Genomic DNA, 25,129 nt, shown 5'->3' on the forward strand with positions numbered 1-25,129 from the left:
TCCCTGCAATACAAGTACTTGTTGACCGCAAACCTAAGCCAAGACAGGATGGAGAATGTATTTGGTATTGCGTGCCAGTGCTTTGGTTGCTATGATCATTCAGTAGTGGGGCAGTTTTTGATAATTATCAACAACCTGGCTTTCTACAGCCTCGCAAAGCCTCCAAAAGGAGCAAAAGTACCTGCAGAAGTAGTGACTGCCCTCTTGCAACCATCTCATGTCCCCAAAGAAAAAAATGCGCGAATAACTGAACTTGTCGATATATTTACGGAAACTTGGCTTCTGCTGCATGCAGAGCTGCTCGAGGAGCACAGCAGCCTGAGCGATCCTCAGGGCTGTGTAGACAAAAAAAAAAAGTGACAGCAGACTAATCTTTTTATGTAGCTGGGTATGTTGTCAGAAAATCCTTAAAAGATTTCCTTGCCCTCAATGTGCAACTTGTTTCAGCACTTTGTCTTTGCAAGCCGAGTCAAACAACAATACCTCGCTTACTCGAAATTTTGACCATGGAGGCTTAGTTTATCCATCAAGGCCAATTGAACAGCTCATAGCAAAGCTTGAGGACGCATTTACGGTGTTTTTCAGTCGCAATAAGCTACACGCAGATAGCATGGTCAGCTTTCTGCATTTTCTTCAGGGACGTGAGCTTCAAGGTGTGAGCTGCGAGGAGCATGGACGTCGAATTATGACAGAAGTGATGAAGTTTTACGCCTTGACTAGGATGCATTTTCTTGTAAAGTCAGTAAACAAAGAGCGCAGCGATAAAAGAAAAAAGCTGCTGAAAATGAGGCGCTGTCGGTAGCCTCGCACAGGGCACTTCGCACAAGGAAAGGCATTAGTATATTGTTGCCATGGAACCTTGTGTAATAAAGACATTCCACCCTGCAATTTGTCCCGCTTCATTTTCTCGTTTCAGTATCATGTACAAGCTGTGTTTTTACGCTTCTTTACGGCGCAGTAGGTCGGGCCCGACGTGACGCTTGCATTTGCTCCCGCCGCGGCACGCTGTCTGTGTTACAGCTAGTCCGGGTCGAATCTAAATGACAAGAGAACCTGTGGCAGAGTTTGCGCTGTCTTTAGCACTTTAACGCCTTGTCAAGGCAGTGACAGTAGCACACACACGATCAACCGACTGAACCAGAGAGCACTACCCCCATAAGGGCTTCTTGCGCCCGCCCGCGCGCCAGCGGGCGGTAGCGCCATCTGCCTTGCGCATAGCAAGTTATTTCAGCTGCGCCGGCTCGGTCGTGTCACTAGGAAAACCTTCTAGCCTTGCGGGGGCGGCGCATGCTTCGCATGCGGTGACCATAGAGTTACTATACTAACTCTATGGCGGTGACGCGCGCGACGACGAAAAATACTGTGGCGGCGCTGCGATCGAAGTCTATTGGGGCGCGTTATAGTGAACTAAGTATACTGGTGAACTATATAGCATAGAGTTTCATACAGTAATTATTGTACGAAACTCTATGCTATATAGAAGCCTTCTAGTTCACTGTAGCCACGTTAAGGACGAGACACGACACGACACGAGTCGCGCCACACTTCGCTCCGTTTGCAACGTGCCGCACGAGACTGTCCGCGCCAGTCAATATATCGCGAAATGAAAATACTTAAAGTTCGAATTAGGGACTATCCTAATCGTCGATAAATTTTTTCGTTCCTCCATGCCCAGTAGCATTCACGTTGTGTTCGAACAGCTATTTGGTTCGGACCATGGCTGGGGCTGTGATTCCCTTTTATCATCATCAAGTTTTTTCTCCTTGGGGTTATTCGGCTGTCGTCCGTCAACACAATGTACTCCAAACTCCGTGGTGTGGCAGCTGGCCCGACAGCTGAAACGATGGAAAATGATATTTCGAAGTGCACATCATCCCTCGACACTTCGATTCTGCTTCCTCTACCGACTGAATTAGAAAGTGTGCACGACGTGACTATAGACAAAATTGCCGCGAAGCTTCTGAAAGACAATTTCATTTTGACCGCTTTGGAATTGCATGCCGAGCTCTTGGAAAGCGGCAGGGAACTACCCAGGCTGCGGGACTATTTTTCTAACCCAGGCAACTTTGAAAAGCATAGCCACTCGACTTTTGATGCTTCTCCGGTGCTGCGTGCGTATACAGAAGCAATTTACTTCGCTTGTATGATGTCTGCACTGGTGGGCTATGGAACGGCTCTCTGTAGAACAGCTGTTGTCGGCGAAGTACCGTTAAGCGTCTGCGCGCAGTGCATAGCGGTAGAAAAATTTTTGCATCTGATTCGTTCTACAGGAGGTAGTGCGAAACTGACGCACATATGCCATGTTGTTGCTGATTAGCTGTTTTATTTTGCAAGAAAGTGTATTGTGGATGGTGAGAATTCTACACACGCGCGCTCGCATGCGCATATGCAAGACTTCACATAGAACGTTGGAGATGAGCAAACCTTAATTTTCCGATCCTTTCTATGCCATATTCAACGCGAGCATTCTTTGTATTCACAAAATAATGCAGCTGACAAAGTTAGCTTCTTGGTTCTGTAAATGGTAGTTGTATCAGTTCGTTTGCGTGCTTAAATTTCCTGAAATAGTGGTGTACTGTAGGAACTTACTCAAGTTATTACGCCTTTTCAACGGTGGTTCTTTGCTTTCGCCACCCTTGTGTGAATAAAGGTGGAAGAATAGCAGTTCATACTGTAATTCCTGTATTTTAGCCTGCAATTTCTTTGGAATATTTTTGTTTGCCTGCTATACTGTTTTGTTTGCTGATGTTGTTTGTGTGTTGGTTTTCGTTTGACTAATGAACTGCTTAATTTTTCCGCAGCAAGAACATCGAGTGTCCAGACATTTGATTCTTTGGATTTCACAAGGTATTCAGATGACGGAGAGAAACAGCTGGATGAAAGAGTTGCTGGTAGGTTAAGTCGTGTTTGATATAACTTGTGTACAATATTGTTGAATGTTAAATTAGAAAATTGTTTCTGCATAACTATCGTGACCAACCTTCTCAAAGGAGGTAATGATGCTTTTCATTTTTTACCATAGTACAAGGACATCATAAACTGCAATCTCTGGTAGATTTGTTCAATAAGTATTGTAACCAATGGTATAAACTATTATGTTGAAGAAACAGTGAACATCTGCAATCTCTACTTCATCTGTAATATCAACTAGGTTAGTTGCACTTTCAAGCCTTTGTTTTGCATTCAAAATTACATGCTCTTTTATTATAAGTTTCTGACTTCATTGAGGAATCCACATACTTTCATAATAGCGTTCAGTGCTAGGCTTGCCCATATACACTTATTCACCACCATCTCTATGCATCTTCATGCATGTTCAAGGAGTTTTTGTCAACATAGCTCCAGTTCAACTACTTCAGTAAATATTAGAAATGCTTGTCCGTTATTACCTAGTCTTTGTGCATTGAGAGACAACTTAATCAGTTTCCTTTTTTTTAACAGGTACCTCAAAAAGCAAGTGATTCTTCTGGCTTCTTTATTACTCATAAATGTGCAAATGCATTGACAGATGTGTCTTATATTTACATTTTTGCATGTGCTGTTGTGTATGTCATGAGTGCTCCTTTAACCTCTTGTATTTTTGCCACATCTTTGGTAGGCAGTAATTTTTGTAAGGCTTACTTGAGGTAGATATTCATATAAAAGAGTAGTGCGGGACAAAATTTAGTCCAAGCAGGGCTATTAAGCATAAAAAATTCAAAACGTAACAGAAAGCAGTAAATAAATGAAGGCAATGTGGTAATGTGACACTAGGAGTAAGGCATGTGACACTAGTCTTGACATTATGGAGGCAGAACAAAAAATAGTAGAGAGCATGACATCTGACAACTAGCCTTGGCCTTGCACCCTCCTCTGACACTGCTCCTCCCTCTTTCTCTCTGTGGGGCCCAATGGCATGCTGACTATTGGGAAAAGGGCCTGCACATGGTTGGTGAACCTCTAAAGGCACTGTTTGGTTTATGGTGACTATTAATGGGAGGGGGACACCTGCGTCACACTCTCTGCCATGCTCTCTCTTACTCTCCGCTCACTCTGCTAAGCATGAGGCGGTTAGAAATTGTTACGGAGTCTGGCTTTTTTCCAGTTCGTGTCACTGTTACAGTGAAAAACTTTCAGTAGTTGTTTTTACTATCATTTGTACATACATCATATTTTATTTATTATTCCTTAAAACCTTCTTGTGCATATTAGCTATTTTTTTTTTTACATATTAAGCTGATACAGTATTTATAATGTTCAGTCTAGCTTTGTATTCTTAATAGAAAGTTTGTGGTCAACAATGTGAATACCTTTCCTTTGGCAGTTTGAGGTAGCATGGCCTTTGAAAATTCAGCTACACATATTTTACATGAAAAATATTTTTGACATAAAAGCGACTCTGGAGTGTCTTTTTTTATTGTACATTGTTGTCGTATGCCTAAAAAATGTTTTAACATTTCTTTTATTTATGTTAGTTCTAGAATTTGAGCTTAGGAAGGCTCGTGAAACCATCAAAAACCTGCGAGCAAACCTAACTGTTGTTACAGGTGTGTATACACATCTTTCATTTTTCATTGTATTGTCTTTGGAATTTAGTAGAGTGCATGAAAGTATTCTTCCTGATGTGTTGTGTGATAAGCATATGCAGATACACATATGTGAGGTGACTTTATTGGCTATATATTTGCTGGACTAGGACTGTACCAGTGATCACAGGTAGAATCGCTAGTATTGACGAGATTGAGCTTTTCGTAAAAGTAAAAAATGTTTGTATGGAAGTGCAGTAAAAATGTTCCATGCTAATGCTTAAGTTACTTCAAAAGAGTGATAGCAATGTCTTTGTTTCACTGTCGTGTGTCCCTTTTTTCCCTGTTTTGTGCTCTTATACTGTGCAGAGTCTGACCCAAACACTCCTGACAATGGCAGTGAGCACACAACTGTTTCAGAGGAACCTTTGCGCCCTCATGAGCGGCGAGCTGTCAACTTCCTTCTGAACGAGTACTTACTAAAGCATGATTACAAGCTGACATCCATCACTTTTTCAGATGAGAACGAAGTCCAGGTATTTATTTACTAGTTATTTATGTATACATATTATTTATTTATTTATGTTACCTTCAATGCCATATGACACTAAAGAGGGGAGTGGTTACAGAGCAACAAGAAAAAGAACAATTACAGCAATAATTAAGCTATGCCAAAAAAAAAGGCTCCCACCTATACAATATACAATAACTATACAATACAGTAGAACCTAATTCATAAGTTTTGGAAGAAAACACAAAAAAGAACATACTAATGGGTTAAATATATGATCTGAGGCCACTAAAAAATTTGCAACTCGACTGTTGTAGACGTGTACATAAAACAAAGCATTGCATGAATCGTTGCAGCGTGAGACACCGGCGCACGCTGAAGTGTTGGGGCTTGAGTGGCCAGGGATGTGTGTTGTCATTTTTGCAGTTTTGGCAAGCTTATATTTGCGCTCCTTGAATTCGGCCTGGCTCAGCAGCTTCTTCAAGCAAGGCACTTTGGCGAGAAGTTTTTGACGCGCTCACTTAGCGTGAATCATTTCCGCAGTAGTTGCTGGTGTGCGTTGAGCCGTTGGGGCCCTGAGCATTCTGAAATGCACATTGTCGTTTTATTGCGTAGTGTTACAAGCGGACCACAGGAAACCAAAACGAAATCAAGTTGGTTGGTAACGACGGAATATCATGCCTACAGTGCCACCAGAGCGAAACGTCACACTCACTTCGTGCTGCCTGCAGCAGTTAACGGCAGCGTGTTTGGGTTATCGCCTATTAAAAGTGGGCTACGCTTCCCTTAAGCTCTATGCCCTTACGTACTGTGAAGCATATAGATGAAGATGCTTATCGCAATAGGGTTGGTGGTGATAGCTGTGAATGCGGCATGCGATGACCTGGGAAGAGATTTGCTGGTACCGGGATAGGAAATGGGCATATGCTGACGTTTTCACGCGAGATGGACAGGCAAGTATTATGGTAAAACTGCTGTGGTGGGCAACTACTGTTCTCAATCGCACGAGCATCGCGCACTTTTTAAAAATGTGATCTAGCAACCGGAAAACATACCATGCAATGCTTGGCAATGTACTTAATGTTGGTGCCGAAAGATTGTGCTTGTCGAGAACGTATGAACTGGTGAGAAAGAAGCGTAACTGTATGGAGTCATTTTTGTGTTCTCGATCGCGAATGTTTGTGCCGGGAAATCATATGTAACGGGATCATATCAACAAGGATCTACTGTATTAGCTGTGATTAGTCAGCAAGTACAAAAAATACGTAACTGTAAATGGTAAACAATTTTGATATGAACTTTCACCTAGTTATACAATGCTAGCTAAAGTTTGACGAAAAAGTTGGTCATCATTGATAGTTAGAGTATCCTCGGGCAGGATGTATGGGGCAAAAAGAGATAAGTAAAATGACTTAGTGTTACAAGATACGACGCCAACTTTATGACGGTGGTCAACACAATTAGGTGGTCACAAAACATATAATTATGGTATAATTTGTGAAATAGACCTAAACAGGATATTTTACAGCATGACGCAAGAGAAGAGAGGGCTAGGGTGGTTTTCATTAATGTTATAATGGAAGTACAGTTGTAATTGAATGAATGAAGCAAACAGAGTTATTATGTATGAGTTTGAGCAAAATAATTAGATTTTCATGGTAGGGATTGCACACAGATGAAGTGCATTCAAGCTTGAAACATACTAATGTTTTATGGAGTAATAATTTTAATGCAGATGGTGCTTTAAAAAAGTTCCAACGTATGTACACTAACATTTGAGCGACGTTATTAGTGATGTATTCAATGTGAAGTGCTCAAGTTAGGTTAGACGTGATATGAATACCCAAGTACTTATAAGAATTGACAGATTGAAGGGGGACATTGTTTAAGTTGTTTGTCGAAGGACTGTTAGAACTTCTAGATATACGCATGACTCTGCATTTGTTAATATTTAAATTCATTCACCGTTTACATTTCTGAAACATTCCAGTTTGATGTTACTGAGACACCTCTATTGTGAACTCATGGCAAATCAGTTCTGCGGAATTCGGCAAGGTAGAGGAAGGTTCATGAAAGGAAAATTGACATCCATTTGTATGTAGCACAAAGCTACAGAGGGAATCCACATGGGTTTCTCAGGAACAAAGCTTCATAGTTGAAGAATGGTCCAGGATTCGAACCCGGGACCAACACCTTCCGGGGTGGTCACTCTACGAGAGGTTCTGTACAGGTCCCGAAATGCCACACTTTGTGTTTTTTTAACAATGGTCAGTGACCTGTTATACAAATTAAGCTTTTTAAACACCCATGCACATGACTGCAGCTCCTGTTGCCAGGCTTCTGGTGTTCAAGAGCATTGTAGTTTTTAGAATGAGCACTCGAAACTTATTAAATTTCTCCTGGGCTATGGAGGAAATAAAAGCTTCATCACACAGTCAGAAGTCACTTCTAGTCACACACGACATGGTATTTTCCTGACAAAATACACCACTCATGCACTGTTCAAGCACTCCAGCAGATTCAATATATCTCCTTTGTATCTAACTATCTAACTAAAACATTGAGTCATAATATTGTTCATATATGAGCTTATGCAGTTGAATCTCGTTAATTTGAACACGCTTAATTCGAACTTCTGTTTTTTTTTTCGAAGTGACACCATGGTCCCGTCAAAGTTATGTGTATTCCAATGGGCAAAAACGCCTGGTAATTCAAACGCGCAAGCATTTGTGACGGTTAATTCAAACATACCGTGCTCCGACAGTGCTCTTAGCACCGCGCAAGACCATGAGGCGGCGCCTTCGACCAGCATTGCACTGACCCCTCCATAAAGGAAAGGCTTAGTAAAGACCCCTCAATGCCGCGTGTGCAAAAAAAAAAAAAGGAAAAAGTAGCAGAAACTTTATTCTCTCTCAAAGCAGGGTCACCGTTTCTGTGTCGCGCCATAATGCCCCAGCCACTCTAGTGGCAAAACGTGCGCCGTGGGAGGTATCGATGCTGGGCCGATTTTTCATAGCTTGCCGCGGTGACAAGCGAGCTGCGAGTGCAGGAGACCAATAAGAGTGGCCCCTACAGTGACAAAAGTGCGGGAAATTGGTATCATGGGGATCTGCCTGACCGCTCTATTTGTACTCGCGTCTGGTTCAGCCGGATTGCTTCTTTCGCACTATCATCTGCTCGCGTCAGCTCTCACTCGCACTTGTTTTGGTTGGCTTGGTTGGTCTCGTCCGCACTTGTTTTTTTTTACAATGATGCGTCTAAACTGAGATGTCGTGATGGAAAGGTTGTTGGAGACAGTGCACCATATCTGATTCTGTATGAGAAGACAGACCTTGAATACAAGGACACGAATGCGACAACCACTACCTCATTCTCCTTGTCTCTTGAACATGATGACGCAGAACAGGAGGGAGCACACCAACATAATTAAGATCAGCGGCAACGATTTCACCATCTAGATAAGACATGACTCGCATTAAGAACGCAGGACGAAGAAGGTAAACACAGTTCCGATCTGTCAGCAGATGAAGGAAAAAACGTGATCTTCACTTGTAGCACGAAGTGAACATGTACACAGAAAGGAGCAGACAGGACGAGCGTGTGTCTGTGTCCGTGTTCACTTCACGCTACAAGCCAAGGTCATGTTACCTTACCAACTCGCCCAACTGTCTATCCTTTTGCAAGGAAAAAATGCGCAAGTACACAGAGGGATGCAGCAGTGGAGACCCAGTCCTGGCCTGGGCAACTCGTTGCTTCGGTGGCAGTAGGGGACAGAGGTAATTAGAGCCATCCAGCAAGTTGGTGGGAAAGCAAATCTGCTTCCCTCCCATCTTTCCTCGCAACTATGCTCCCCTTGCCCTCCCTCTCAACTCCCTCATTTTTTACATTCTCCGTGCCAGCCCTGCCGGCTCGGCGCCAGCTTAGCCCGCTCCTTGAAGTTTTGTTTTCTGCCGTTATGAGGGGGGAAGCGAGTATTGGGCGGCGTGGGCAGTTTTGTGGTCCTTGTTCACTGCGTGCTTGCACGCCGTGATATTTCACGACTCACACCATCCGTGCATCATGCTGTGGTGCACAAATACTTCAAAAACAAGTCCTTTTAATTAGAACAAATTTTTGGGCTCCTACAAGTTTGAATTGTCGAGATTCGACTGTATATATCATATGAGTCGTAATATTGTTCATTTGTAGTCTTGTATGACTCGCACATAAATTACATCGATAGCATTTTTAAAAGATTATTTAATCTTTTTATATTTCAGCAAGGTCTTCAACAAGGTCTGTCGTAAATTAATATTGTACAAGCTGAACATACTAAAAATAGACGGCAATTTGCTTAAGTAGATTTAATGTTTTTAGTTTAATTGCGTGCAATATGAAATGGTTAATGGTCATAATTCGTCACCTACTGTGGTACGTTATGGTGAACCATAGGGGTCACTCCTTCGACCTTTCTTATATTTAATTTGCGTTGATGATTTCAGTTCCACTATTTCTTCTGACATTCACCTTTTTGCTGATGATGTGTTATATTTTGTAAAATATCTAATTATGATAACTGTTCCTGCCCCCAATCTAATCTGACCTAAATACCATAATTAGCGCAGTAAATTGTTTTTATATTCCCATTTTTGAATCAAGAACTCTGTGTTTGGGTCGTGGATACTCTACCACTACTCCACAACAGCTTTGCATTGCCTGGGGGAAAAATTGTTTCTCTTTTACTCTCCTAGTTCACCAAATTACTTTAATGGGTGATATTAAAGTTAACAGCAGGAAATATGAAACCCCATAATTTGTGTTCGAAAATGAAGCTGAAAAGTACTGTTAAATGAAAAAATGTACTACCCTTGTAGTTTACGAGTGCCATCAAGCAGACCATGTCAAAGAGTATTAGCCAATTCCATAACCCCTGAGATTTACGATGCCACACTTTATGGGCCACCGATGTATAAACCTTCGACATGCTGGGTACATGAAGTGTACACATCAGACTTGTTCTTAACAAACTACATGTGAATTACTTGTAATCAATAACATTTTTTCTAGATATTGTGATATAACGATTATTTTGTTTACTCCGTAACGTCAACTGTAATTCAGTTACTTTTTTCATGCATATAACGAGTTACTTTATTGAATAAACAAGCTATAACAGGCGAAAGCTTTGAGAACCTGAATTTGGCGGGAACAAGAGTAGAACACCTGAGATTGTGCCACACAGCAGCCTCGCAAATGCGCATGTTCAGACAGGCAAACCTGGGAGCTCAATGTGTTTTCTCATCGAACCTGTGCTGATATATTTCGATAGTGAAAGCCAAGCAAGATGTTAATGCTAGGAAATCACATATGGGCACTTTTTTCAGCTTCCCACTGGGCCAGCTGGAAGCTTCTCCAGGTACCAGCAACAATGAAGTGCTACACTTTATCAAGGACTCAGATGCTGTGTAACCACAATCTGGTGCTCAAGATCTGTATATGTTACAATACGGCCCTACCCCCCAGCACACATTTTTTTCATAGAGTGAACTGGCTAATCACCAGATTTCTCCCTCTATTTTTTCTCCTCGAGCAACTTTTTAGTGTCTCTTTTCATGCCCTCAGAACTCATGCCCTCAGAAATTAAATTTTTTTTTAATTCAAAATTTTTAAAAAGCTTTTAGTGCAGAGGAAACTATGAGGGACTGCAGAGGATGCACTGGAAGTGCCAGACCAGCTGGTTCTGTTTACTGTATTTATGCAATATTAATAGAAGTTCGAAGGAAAGTAGCATAGAAAAGTAGGAAAGTAGAAAAATATAATTGACTGTAGTCAATTATATTTTTGAATGAAGTAATTGTAATTGGTTAATTTTTTTCTGTAACATGTACTAGTCTGATACATAAATAGTTTGGCTCCATTCAAGCTGAAGTACCCGATGGAAAATTGAGGACACTGCAATCCCTGCTGTATATTGCATTGTCAAGGTTTGCGTCCTTGCAGGGGTATTTCCTGACTATTGCATCTAATGCCCTGGAGAACTTCAAATTTTATTGTGTCACCAATAACCCAAACCACCCTTGTTAGATAAATTTGCCGGCTTACAGAGGCACAAAGTGGCAGCAGTGCAGGGTGGCATTTATGCAGAAACCAGTCCTGAGCATTGCTTCTGTAAACATTTGCTCAGTTGTATGACTGAGGTTGCTTGGTCGTGCAAAAGGGGGCATGGAATTGGAGCTGCATAGCACAGTCATTGACATTTGCAGTGGAGTCTGATTTTTGTGTTTTAGCATAATTTAAAAAAATTGCCTTTGGCCAATAGTGCATTTCCTGCTCTTGCATGACAGATCATAATGTGCTCGAATTGACAGTCAAGGCTAACTGCTTGTAGTACATTTGTGGTTATGGCACTCTCCTGCTGAGCACAAGGTCATGGGGTTTATTCCTGACCGTGGCAGCGAGATGCTGATGCTGAGCTTTGGGTGCATGGTAAATAATCCCAGCTGGTGAAAATTATGGTGCTTCTCATAGCTGCTATGTTACTTTGGGACAATAAACTGAATCATTCACCTTGATGGCAGATGTGATGCTGGTGTCAGTGTAGAAGGTTCCTTTTACACTGATGGCTGTGTAAAGCAAGTTGTGACTCCATAATTTAGCACAAGTTAGTCATATAAGCATCTGCCGAGAATGCATTTTTGAAGTCTTGGAACTATGAGTGAAAAGTTGCTGTCCCATATCCACATGTTCGTTTTACATCAAGGTTTGACTGCTGCTATAGCCTACGTTGCCATGCTTTCAGGACTTTGAGGACTGGGATGACGTAGGTCTGAACATTCCCAAGCCACCTGATCTGGTGCACCTATACCGTAGTTACAACAAGCACTCCCGTCTTTGTTGCGATGTTGTAGAATGTCAAGTGCAGACTGACTTTGAAGATTCAAATGGGCAGCGAGACCTCGCAAACAACTTTGAAGCTCTTGCAGCTGAAAAGGCCGCCCTGGTGAGTTGCCATCATCTTTTATCAAGCATGAATAGTGCAAACCACTCACTAAAACGAGTGTTTTCTGATCGTAATGGTTACTTTGCATTTCTTGATGTTGCTTTGAAGTCCTAAACCAAGGTTGTAAAATTTTCTTCGCTCCCATTGGCTGACTTAAAAGGGCCCCGAAACATCTTTTATCGAAATCTAGAAATGCATTTGACATTAAAATAGGCTGTTTCATAAGTGTTTCGCAGCAAAAAGTACTGCAGTGTGTTCAGCAGACGCGGAGATATTAGCAGTCAAAGATTGCCTTTGATCCCCTTTGCAATGCTTATGCTCCTTCTTCAATACTTTGCACTGTGAAGGCTATGATGGAGTGGGCAGGCCCCCAATGCTACGCCTAATAGCGTGCAATTCAAATTCGATTTTAGATGTTCACGTAGACACCACTACTTCTGATTTTAATGCCTACAATGCGCCAAACTCGGAGGCTATCTCTAAACTTATAGTTGAGTTCACGGTGTCTCGAACATCGTCTTTATTTTCGCGTGTGTGAGTACATCAGTCGCTCCCACATTGGGTAAGCGATGGATACCGCACTGCGAACTTGTGATGAAAGAATTGCTCACGTAACAAGCTTCAAACATGATGGTTACCCACCTTGAAGGTGTGCAACTCGGGAAGCAGATATCCTGTTCCAATTGGATGTCAGCATTTGGGCCAGCTTGCCACATGCCTGGAGCCTCATCAACCACGAAGACCACTTGGAGCACGTGGTTGTTCTCGGCAATCCTCAGCGAGCTCTCCCTCTTGGAGTGCGCGCTCGCACTCATGTGACACAGTATGGCCGTGCTACGTGGTGCGAACTGGTTTTGTCCTGCAACAGCTTGACTGACGGATAGCAGCCACATCCAAATTGCCAATTCTGAAGCGCTGTCAATAGCTAAATACGAAACAATGTCTGCCAGGGTGTCTAGCGAGGAGCAGCTAGGAGTGAGCACGCTGGCAAGCATACGTGTAGTCTGATCTTAGGTATTGCTTAGTTCGAGGCTAGTTGAGTGTTCAAAACTAATCGAAATTAGCAAGACCCAATTGCTACTACACCAATAAGCAGTTTGGCCAAAGTTTTTAATTCCTATGCTGGGGCTGCGGCTGAGCATTCGAAAACGATAGTTGGCTTCTTTCGGAAGTACGTAATTCTTATGGAAATTCTAAAGCAGATTTTCGCTTGCTTCAGTCTGTTTATTAAACTGCGTCAATATATATACACAGTAACAACTGGAAGACGTTTACTGATCTAAACACTCTTCTTTACTGATGTCAGCTATCAGCCAATAGCAGTCGTCTATGGGAGTCTTGCGTATGACGATATATGCAAGACCCATTTACTATGACACCGATAAGCAGTGTGGCCAAAGTTTAATTTATACATGGACGGCTGTGGCCAAGTGCTAGCAAATCACGTACTTCTTCCAGAAGTACGTGATTTTTATCGAAATCCAAAAGCAGATTTTTGCTTACTTCAGCCTGTTTATTAAACTGTATCAATAAATATACATAGTAACTGTTCCTTAAAAAAAGAAAAGTGCACTGATCTAATACCCTTCTTGACTGATGTCAGCTATCAGCCAGTAGCAGCCGTCTATGAGAATATTGCATGTTACAATATGTACAAGCCACAAGCAGCTTCGAAAGGGGTGAGGTGGAGGCCTCGTTTCAAAAGAGAGGGTTTGAGAAAAAGATGACATTGCGTTCTACTTGTGAGCTCCACGCAATGCGCACAACTGCAAAATTTGGCTGAAATGTTCACAGCAGCATTTGCTATCTATGGACTGTGGTTTTTCACCAAGCCTGAGGAGTGGTTCAGGACCCTTTTGAAGCATAGGATAGTGCCAAAGTCCATTTCGCTTATGTGTGTAGTGTTGAGTTGCATCTAGGTGTACATATGAAAAGTTGCAGGCCTCTCTCCTGCGCCATAGTAACAACCAGCACAGTGAAGACTGTTTGTGTTGGGGCTTTTCTTCCTTCCTTTTCTTTGCTGATGCTGCACTGCCTGTACACTTTATCAATTTTCTTTTTTTGATTAGAAGGTGCCATTTTGATGCATGTAAACATGCACTGCTTTATTTTTGTATACTGTGCACTGCATTTTTTTTTTAATTAGCATGTTGTGCATTGTTTGGGTGTTTATGTATGCACTGTTCAGTCTAGTGTATTTCTGTCGATCATGATTAATAGTGCGGCAGCACAAGAACAGTGAAGTCCACTGACAACACAGAATACCAGTTGCTTTGTTAATAGAATGCACAATCAGAAAATGCACAAAAGTGGATGAAATGCATGACATGTTCATATAACCAGTACACATATTTGATTTACCTAACGGACTGGAAACTTCACTAGTACCATAAAAGCAACTTGAACATCCATTAAGAAACTGCCTTTTGCCACAGCATGCACAAAATTTAAACAACTACAAAAGCCATTTGTTTACAACCATGGCCTAAATACTCCTAGTATGTGTACTGAAATGCTGTAGGATTGCACAATGAATGTTGTTCAGATTGTGGCTTCTCAGAGTTCAATGCGCACCCGTAGCAGTTTACGCTATCCGCGTTTCAGAGAAATCCTCATTTTGTTTACATTCCTGCTATCCATTTGTGTGCAGCAAGCAAGAAGTGTGATATGGTAGGTGAGACCAGCTGCTCTGAGAGTAAGGATATGCAGGCTTCCGTTTGAATTTTCAGCTGTTTTCTTACCTTGCATAGGTGTAACATTTTGCAGATACGAGACATAGTCACTGCTGTGTGATTTAAGCACTGGGCTTGGGCTTGTTTGTTTTCAATCCATTAGACTGGTGACAAACCCATTAAAGTGCTCTGCTGTTGGTTACAATAATTATTTACAGGATGAAAAGAATTCACAATATTTTGATACTTTATTTGTTCCAGGAAGCTGAACTTAACCTATTAAAGGTGCATATGGAGAAGACCAACCAAGAAAATATTTTGCTAACAGCAGAGCTGGACAAAGTTTTGTTGTAAGTAAATTTTTAACCCTTTCAGGGTCGATTTTCTTCTTCATATGCGACCGCCCAGGGTTAATTTTTTTATTGCGGATTTAAATTCTTCAGCGGGACCTATTTAAAAGAAATTTACCGTAATTTTTGTAGGGTAACCGTAAAGCCGGAAAGTGCAGAAAAAAATATTTTGCATTGGTATATATGTACTGTTTATTCATGAATAACAACAATAAAAAAGGAAATAAACTTATAAGAATTAAACATTTGATGTATTGTTATACACATAGTTCAAGGCTTAGAAAATACGCACACAAGAATATTTCGCAAGTCTCATATGTTCCTGCTCTTACACTAATATTTACGTCCATAGCGTAATCGAACTGCATAGGTGAGCGCACTCAAGAAAACTGTGTGGTTGTGTGCCCGTCAAAAATGCAAAATGTGTAACAAAATTATGCTAATCTTCATCTTATTGCCAACCAGAGACAATTAGTTTTCGCGAGTGAAAAAAATAAAAGAAAGAAAGAAACCTCCAAAGGAAATGCATGCATGGCGGCATCCTTCACGTATGCGCACCCCTGTGAGCAATAAACGAGCGAGTAACAGGCGGTCGCCCATTGAGCGATTAGTAACGAGATAGGCATCAGTTTTGCGAGTGCAAGAAGCCGAAACCGCCAGCGGAACAAAACCCAAACTAACCGCCGCCCACCCACGCGACAATGTGTGAGCGGTAGTATATAGACTCGCTGGAGTAAACAAAACCATGCAACGAAAACCAAGAGAAGGAGGCTCGAGAAAAAAATTCCCTTTACTCCCGCATAATGGCATCACATGCCAGGAAAGAAAAAGTTAGGATATTGGCATGCTTTTTAAACGTACAGACAGCGCCATAAATGTATGGCATCGACCATTTTACACTTGTTCGTGACGCCGTATATTTATGTCATTGATCCTGAAAGGGTTATTGACTGCTTCCAAAATATTTGCCATACTGACACACCCATTGTGGCATACAGTGAAGCAGACTAGCCATTAATAGAAGTATGAAGAAGACACCATCATATTCCTTTGTGACATGTACACATACAGAGAATGGGTCACCTGTGTCAGCATCTAGTAAAAAAAAAAGTGAATAAAACCCATATTTTAATTGTAATCGTCATGATGACTGATGGCTGGTTGCATAGACTTTTCCGTAGTTATTGGAGGAATGGGTCTATAGAAAAATCCTCCTCTGTAGTGGTGTTTGAGCTGTTCACTTCTTTGCCAGGTGCGGTAACTACTACTTTGTGGCATTTCTATAGCAGTGACGAGGCATGCTATGCAGCTCAATGCACATGTGGTGGGGCACTCAGATGCATGACTTCGCTTTGTTCTTTGTGGAGCACTAGAGCCTGGTGTTGCAAGCATTGGAATGCTATGTTGGAAAGTGAAAAGGCAAATTTGTTTTGTGTAGAGCAAGGTTCCTTGTGTGTTTAGAAATAAACCTGAAACACTTGTCTCAAGGAATGTTAGTGAATGAGCAGTTTCTAAAGAATGTACCAGTGTCAAAGCACTTATTTATTTATTTGCTTATTTATTTTAATTTAATATACTGCAACCCTACAAGGGCTATAGCAAGTATGGGTACAGCAGAACCGTGGTTATGGCAACTCCAATTTTGCTACATACTGGGTGTTGTGACCGTATAGTGCAGTCCCAGAAAATAAATGAAGAACCTTGACTATACTAAACAAGATTAAGCATGTCCCGTCTCGCACTACAACTCGCATGAAACTGAGAATGCAGTGGTAGATGCATCAGAAGCATTGCCAGCCGCAAACAGCTCCTTTGTGGTGCTGTTCCCCTCCGTCAGGAAGAAGAGAGCGCCCATATGCATGCGGAAAGCCGAGACTGGTTTCTAGGTTGCCTCCTGGCTTCCTCTTCCCTCGCACTCACTGCCCTTTCATCGTTTGTTTCCCTTCCCCCTATTTGCATGGCTCGACCGCCCCCGCATTCGTCCCTTCATTGCCACCTCATTGCGCTTTCTCTCTCTCAGCGTTATGAGGACAAGGTCCTAACTGACTTCAGACGCATTTGGCATGTCTTGGATCTGGGTTTCTTGTAACCACTTATAGAAAAAAAAAAGGTCAGTTAGGTGACTTGTAGATGTACATATAAACATGAAAGTATATTAAATGATACCTTGTTGTGCCAAGAACATGTAGCAATAGTCAGCAGCTAAGGTTACACAGTTAAACTTTGCTATTATGAAGTAGGCAAAATCGGCAATTTGCTTCATCATATCGAAATTAATTGAAAGCCCAAGCAAGCGATAGCAGAGATCAGTTGTTCATTGAGATCGTGCCATGTTTCGATGCGTATGAGCCATGCTGCACTGTCTGCGCATGCGTGGACGTGTGGACGCGAGCTTGCGCGTGTCTGCAAGCGTATGTGTGGTGTGCACTTTATCACATGCTTGGCCTGTCTTTTGTCAGCGCGCCTGGCTACGCAGCTACGGCACAGTACATTAAACTCTCTGAGAAGCAGATTTATATCATGCAAGAAAGTGGTTAATCTTTCCTTTTTGTGCTGATCTAACAGCTCTAAAAACACAACAGTTACGTTTATATATATTGAAGCATTTTGAAACACTGTCAATAACAATGTATGAAGTGGAATCTTCCAAGGCATCTATGAGTGAGCCCAGTGACCATGCACTGTCATGTGTCTTTGTGGATGCAAACCACCATTCCTTATGAGGCGTGGCAGGTGCAAGGCGCATAGACACGAACTAGCGCACGTTCGCAAGCGTACGTGTAGTCTAGGCTTTACCGCGAGTGAGCTCCCCTCCCCCTATTTTTTTTTTTTTTGTTCATGCGAGTAGGCAGCACTCGTGAAGCCACCATCTTTCTTGTCTCACCCTTGCACACTTTCACTCGCACCTAAAGCACGAAGTGTGTGGGCAATAGGATCTTATCGCAGTTGGACTGTTACAGAACATGATGCGGCTCCATTGCGGTGGTCGCTCTTATCGTGCCGTGCGCGATTTGAGAGGTTCATTTGCAAGCAGACCCTTGTAATTAAATGATTTGACCATCGGTGTCTGCGGAAGCTTCCATTTATTGTCTTGGAATTTCTTTGTGGCAGAAGCGAAATTTCGTTATATTGAAATTGCATACAAACACACTTTGTTATTTGAAGTTCTAAATGCATGATGGCCTATGGACAAGAGGTTGTGAAAAGTTAAATACTTCATTATATCGAGAATTTCATTATATTGAAGTTGGTTATATCAAGGATCAACTCTAATAAAAAAATGAGTGTAATTAGCCGTAAATGGGGTGGGATGTAAGTCTCTGTGTCGCTGTCGCCCTCTGCTGTGCCGCTGCCAAGTGCCATCTAGTAATTTATGGCTTCCCAGATTTGCGCATGGTGGCAAGTTTTGCCCCGGCCATCCCATGCGCAAAAGAAGGTAATTCCAGTCGTGGGCATGGCCGGCTTCTTCTCCGCACCGCAGCGTTCACACTTGAGGGCTTCTTGTGCATTGAGGAGGCTTTCACATGCTCTGGTATTGTTGTTGCAGCTTGGATGAGGCGAGAAAAACAGGATTTTGCTCTACTGTATGATCCCTTGCTGATTAGAAAATGATGGCTGAAAGTGTAAGAGAGTTAAAGTGCGGCTGTTTATTCTCAAGTACATTAATTTTTTTCGCGCACGCATACTCCCGCTACATTCATGTGGGTATGTAGAAGTGGTATATCTCTGTAAGAGTTCATCATGAGATGGGTGGAAAGTAGGAACAGCCACCGACTAGCCCCTTTCATTGACCTTTTGAACTGTGTATCTAGTGTTGGCTTTGTTAGCGAACGCACAAGCCTAACTCACAGGAATAGGTGTGCCAGTTCAAAGTCGAATATTCAAGGTGAAGTCTCACTGAAAGTACAAACACACAATGAATGTTTCAGCTAAGGTGGAGCAAGCTTTAAAAAAGGTTTCATTGCAGAGTAAAGAAAATCCGTGTGTTCTGCTGTGTGCATTTGTGTGCCATTGCTTGCTGCGGGCCACAGTTTCAATGCTGGATGGAGCGAGAAATTGTGCGCAAAGCGTGAAGTAGTAAATCATGCAATTATTTATTTGTTGATTAGTATGTTATAGTTGCTGCCCAAGCGGTAATTATCATAATTATGAGCAGTGTAATTGATATGTTAATTACACCGAGCACAAAAATGTGTATCTGCTTACGGCATGTTTATTTTATTTATTTTAAGAAAGTATATTTATTTATGAATACTTTTCAGGTGTTCAGGAAGGCATTGGGTTAGGGGACAACTACAGTTACTTCAATGTAAAATAAGCATTACACAACAAGGCAAAAAAGAAGCATCAACATAACAAAATCTTAATTCACACAAAGTAAGAGTGTGCAAGATTAATACAGTCAATTCAAAAAGTACAATTGAAATGAAAACTACAACTAGGAAAAAGTATGCACAGTAAGATACTAATAAATATTGCACGAAGATCATCGCACTGCATTACAGAGTAGGTGCACAATGTGGCAATTGCCATGTCAATTTCTGAATCACTGCAATGCAAAGAAAAAAAAAAGTAAGACCAAGGCAACAACAATTAAACTATGGCATCTTCTATAAACTGCAAGTTCAGAGGCAATGAATGGTGTGTGAACCCACACATAAAAATTAAGTTATTAACCTAAGTGCCACCAAATCAATGGATAAGAATATAGAAGAGTGCTGGAAACAATAAACCCACTAGAGAACTAGATGGTTAAGGCGTCGGAATGTTTAAGGCAGAGCTGAAACATCGCCTGGTATAGATTCTGTGAGAATCTTATGCAACAAGTGAAAATAGAGGCAATGCACATGTTGAGTTCGCATGCAGTCTGCCTTTTACGGCTGCCTCCGCATGCGCTGGATGATGATGGTGATGATTTATTGACGTCCCCTTTGAAAAAGGGAGGTGACAAATCGTCACCTATCCTGCTTGATTTAATCAGGTATGCTATACATGCTTTTAATTATGGCATTTTGTGGCGTGGTAATATACATCTCCTTAATCTTTTTTTTCCCTCAACAATTCCCGATCTACCTTGTACCGCTACCTATGCCTGCAATGGATCTGGTCATATCAATCTTTTCACTGGTTTTTTTTCCATCAATCTAAATGTCTCTTGCTTATCTAAACTGCTGACCGGTTGATGCTTTTGTCCACATTAAATGCAAGTGCTTCTGGAAGGTGTACGTTACCTACGGTTCTCACTGGGTGAATCCCTTCGTATTCCATTAGGATGTGCTTAGTGGTCTTTTTGCTGCAGCATACACATGCCTCATTTTGTTGCAAATGTTTTCTCTGGTATGTTTTTGTCCTTAGGCAACCAGCTCGGGCCTCAAATAGCAAGGCGCTGCCCATTGGGTTCTCGTACAGATTTTCCCTTCTAATTTCCTTCTTCTCATTCTTGTAAATCTCCGTGGTCTTTTTGGTTTCCATTCTTTGCATCCAATTCGCTGTCTCTGTTTCTCTCTTTCTTTCTGATGACTATTCACACTTTCAATTACCCTGTACTTGGTTGCCAACTTTCTTGACCTCTTCCTCCATTCTGTGTCCATGCTTTTCAGGTACATACTTGTGCACTTTAGCTGCCCATTTATTTTTATCCATGCTCTTGAGTCTGTCTTCAAAACTAATTTTCCTTTGCGCTTCTCTGACTTCAAAAGAGGCCCGACCTATGTCACCCTGCACTGCCTCATTTGTGGTTTTATTGCGGGCTCCCAAAGCTAACCGGCCTATCGATCTTTCGTTAACTTTTAAACCCGACAAAATATCCAATTTGAAGCACACAGTGGCATTTGCATACGTTAGCGCTGGCATCATTACTCCTTTCCAGATTCCACGCACCACCTCATAATTATTGTGGCCCCAAAGTGCTCTGTTTCATTATTGCTGCATTCCGCTTCCCCTTTATTTTCAGATTATTTTGGTGGGTGCTTGAGTAAGCCTTTCCTTCATTTATCCATACGCCTAGGTAATTATATTGCTCGAGTTTAGGTATTTCATACTGTTGAATTCACACCATAATTACTAGTTTGTTCATTAAAGATCATATTTCCCCGATTTCTCTGTGCTAAACTTAAGGCCTAGATTTGTTGCTACACTGCCACAAATATTCACAAGTGTCTGTAAATCTCTTGCGTTGGCTGCTAGTGGCACTATGTAGTCCGCATATATCAGTATGGGGACCTTCTGTTGCACCATTTGTCCATTATGCATGTAGGATAAATTAAACCCTAATTTGATGTTTTCCAGTCGTCTTTCTATGCCCTCAACATAAAGCGTGAAAAATAATGGAGACAGAGGACATACTTACATCAGTCCTTGGGGAATTTCCACCACTTCATTACATTTTCGACCTTCCCATACAATTTGTACTCGGAGTCCTCAGCTAACAGCACCATCCAGGGGCGGCTGGGTATGCATACCGCGTGACATTTTTTTGCTGGCCGGTGCAAAACCTGCCAGTGTGCAATCCCGGAGGCCATGAGTAATTTAATTGCTGCGCCCTCCACCAGATAGTGTGGAGTACCTTAGTCCGGCTAGGGTGCACTACTAGTGCCCACCCATTCTAAAGGGTGAACCCATATCAATATCATTGGCAGTACGCCTCCATACACACACACGCTCACGTGTGTATGAAGGCTATGTAGAGTTCGGTAGGATGCCTCAATGAACACGCAGCAAGAGGGAGGAGGCAGGTATTCTGGAAGTGTCCACCTAGTGGACAAGTTCATTTCGTCTGCTGCTGAAGTGCTAATTGACTGGGGTCGCCTGTCTCCTTCTGACGTGTACTCCTGCCCAGCAGACGAAATGGACATGTCTACTAGATGGACACTTGCAAAATACTTCTCCAGGTCTCAAAATTTAATCAGCAACTTACTTTCCTTTATGCCACATTTTCTTTTTCTCCTTTACATTGTCTGCTTCATGCGAAGACCATGGGTCCTCGGAAATAAACTTTTCAATGTTCGTAGATTTAAAAGGGCCCTGAACCAATTTTATTGAAATTGAGAAATGCACTTGAAGTTCAATTAGACTATTTCAGAAATACTTTTCAGAAAAAATTTCTTCAATTCATTATTGGCAATCAAACACACCGCTCGCGGTGCTTCCGCTCCTTCTTCAATGATTTGCGCTGCGAAGGCTAAGCAGGGCGGGGTGTGCCCACAACGCTTCGCCTACTGAATGTCACCGTGGTGCGCAATTCAAATTTGATTTTGGATGTTCACATAGATGGCACTATTTCTGATTTTGGCACGTCCGACGCACCAAACACGGTTGTCCTCAGTGAGCCGCAGTTTGATCAGCCTGTAAATTCGCAGCACCCCATGACGGTACCCATCGTGGCACCCCATGGCGGCCGTGGTATCTATGCTACATAGCAGACCGCAGCTTCATGCAACTGAAGAGTTTGCTTTGTGCACAACAGGGCTAGAGTGTGCACTCGCACTCATGTGCTCCTGTCTGAATGGGCTATGTTGTGCAGGCCAACTTTGTCCTGTACTAGCTTGATTGACAGGATAGTAGCCACTTCCAACTTTAGTAGGACGTTCTTGAGGGCTAGTTGGTTAATATTAGAAGGTAGGTTAAAACTGCGCGAAGAATGAGGACAGCGAAAGAAACGCACAACACAGCACGAGCGCAGACGGCCAACTGTTAATTCATGTAATCAGAGTATAAGCTATTTCAAGCAGGATCCTTGGCGCTCACAGGACCACACCGTCACTCACACTTGTGCAGATAACATAAAAGAAATCTTCAGACTAACTGTAACACAGTTTGTACCGAATAAACACTTGGGGAAAAAAAAAAGATGAAGCAATCTGTTGTGCGCACAAACATTGAGCGATCAAAAAATGAAGACTGCACATGTCATAACAGTAACCGAAGTGTAGGCAATAAGTGAGGGAATAAGAAAGCGTGATGGAACCTGTAAAACATGGTTACAATTAGGTCAACACGAGTGACGTAAAAAGGACAAAAGATAACGAAGATGACAGAATGAAAAGACAACAATTAACTGAAGTAAAGGCAAAGGTTAAACTATTAAAACCTGAAAACTTGTGAAATGGCATGAGGGAAGAGTAATGAAACACGTTAATATATGATGAAGCTCAGCTTGAACTCATGAACTCACAAGTGGCTTTCCAAAAAAGCAATTTCTTCAGCTGGCAGTCTGCGCTCGTAGTATGTTGTGTGTTTCTTTCGCTGTCCTCATTTTTCGCGCAGTTTTAACCTACCTTCAACTTCCAACTTGCACATTTGGAAGCTTATTATGAAAAGAAGTCCGCCAAGGCATTTAACCAGGAGTGAGCGTGCGCTGGCAAGTGTGCATGTGGTCTGATCTTGAGTTTTTTGTTGTTCGAGGCAAGTTGAGTGTTCAGAACGAGTCGAAATTAGTGTCCATGGCAAGAAATGTGAAAAACAAAGAAAAAGCAAGGAACATTGCGTTTTAGAGGTGACATGGAGCTACCCTTTTGTTGGTAGTTTTCTCGTGTTCAATGTCTGTTTTGCACGCATCACTGTTATTATGTGGTGCTTCGTGGCAGCGGAATCTATGGAAAATAGCAACAGCACGTGCGAGAGCCAACAGCGACATTTTCGTGGATAGCTCATGTGGTGACAACTTATGAACTGATAGGTTGATGGGCAGAATGGTTAATTTTGTGGCTTTCACCGTAACAATATTTCAGAATAATGAACAATTTCCTACGGCCTTCTGAAGTTTGTTATATCGAGATTTCACTTACGTGTAGTTTACGCCAATGGACGCGGAACTGCTGGCGGCTTTGCGAAGTGCGCTCGGAAAAAGAGGCCGCTATCCGCTGTAGTTTTCAGCGCCTTTGCTCGTGCTTCTTCTCTCTTTGATTCATAGTTTTGGAGCAAAATAAGCAACACCCATGTGTTTGGTGGCCAAAGCTTGAGGGCATGTTGAAGAATAATATTTGTGTGGTGGGGTGCTCAAATACCTGCAAGAACTTGCCGGTGACACGGTTCTAATCATTCCATGCGAGGCCACATAAGTGGCGGTGATGGATCCCTGCCGTTCTGTGGTAAATTTCTTGTTCTCATGCTTTCTTTTGTCATCTCAGTATTTTTTGCAATCAGTCATGTTTACATTGGTAAGTGATGAAGTTAATCAAGTTCTACCCATGTTTTGTTCAGTTTATCTGCAGTGCAGCATGCTGGTAAAGGTATTTTGCTTAGGTTCTGAATGCCGCTTGCTGCTTATACTGATTACCACGTCTTTACCGTGTTGCTGTAGCTAGGGTGCATGATGGCACAAGTGCATTGTGTTGTATGTTAAAGCTGCATAGGCTTGCAAGGACTGATTTTGTTGGCTTTATGCAGCCCATTAAATTGTCGCACCAGCTATCATGGAGTTCCTGTTTTTGGATCTGTTTTAAGCGTGGCTTCGCACATGTGTGAATGTTGACAGTTGCTTGATGCAGAATTGTTGATTTTCTTCTAAGTGCAAGGTTTTAGCCTTGCCTTGTTTGTAAGGGCCGTAAGTCAAGCTGTGTTTTATTGGAATGATTAAGGGCAAGTGCTTCTTTAACAGCTTTATTCTTTTCGCATGAGGACATCTTCAGTGTAGCGCAGGGTGAGGTTGCTGTTAGATTTTTACTGAAAAGTTCGTGTCACGTTTGGGAAGTGTTTATGCCTTGATGCTATCTGAACAGACATGCCACATAGAGTGCTTTGTTTGTTTCACAGTGTAGTCCCATTCTGTGCGTGCATTTTTTACTCAATTGAATTCTTTCTTATCTTTTGTGGCATAGGAGTGCAATGCTTAAGCCGCAGAGCACTAAACCTGACCTTGCCGCCAGCGCCCATCGACCTTGGCCGGTGTTGCTGTGCCTTTAAATATATCATATGGCATCTCTCTTTGGTAATACTTGGGGGGGAAAAATAACAAAAAAACAACAACCTCATAAGTTGGTAAGACTTTTGATTTGCATATTTCCAAGCAGGTCACTAAGGGAACTTCAGATTGCGAAAACTGTAGTGGAAAGGGCAGTTCATCGACATACGCAGTGGAATTTCATTGGCGGTACAGCGCTAACTCACATTTT

At 42.1% G+C, this 25,129-nt stretch overlaps 1 protein-coding gene across 2 annotated transcripts in view; it reads left to right on the top strand.

Moving 5' to 3' along the window:
• The first annotated feature begins 1,731 nt into the window (after positions 1 to 1,731).
• LOC135911130 (RAB11-binding protein RELCH homolog) overlaps positions 1,732 to 25,129 on the top strand; it is a 210,901-nt gene continuing 187,503 nt past the window's right edge. The window contains exons 1-6 of one of the 2 annotated variants that reach the window (XR_010567225.1): positions 1,732 to 2,111; positions 2,802 to 2,891; positions 4,455 to 4,526; positions 4,875 to 5,041; positions 11,795 to 11,995; positions 14,929 to 15,017. Coding sequence is in view for 1 of the 2 variants with exons in the window: in XM_065443265.1 (XP_065299337.1) it covers positions 1,796 to 2,111; positions 2,802 to 2,891; positions 4,455 to 4,526; positions 4,875 to 5,041; positions 11,795 to 11,995; positions 14,929 to 15,017 (935 nt within the window). In the remaining variant the exon portion in view is untranslated. The remainder of the gene's footprint in view (positions 2,112 to 2,801; positions 2,892 to 4,454; positions 4,527 to 4,874; positions 5,042 to 11,794; positions 11,996 to 14,928; positions 15,018 to 25,129) is intronic. The other variant, XM_065443265.1, reaches the window with a different exon arrangement.

This window comes from Dermacentor albipictus, chromosome 1, assembly GCF_038994185.2.
Source record: "Dermacentor albipictus isolate Rhodes 1998 colony chromosome 1, USDA_Dalb.pri_finalv2, whole genome shotgun sequence".
NCBI classification, from domain to species: domain Eukaryota; kingdom Metazoa; phylum Arthropoda; class Arachnida; order Ixodida; family Ixodidae; genus Dermacentor; species Dermacentor albipictus.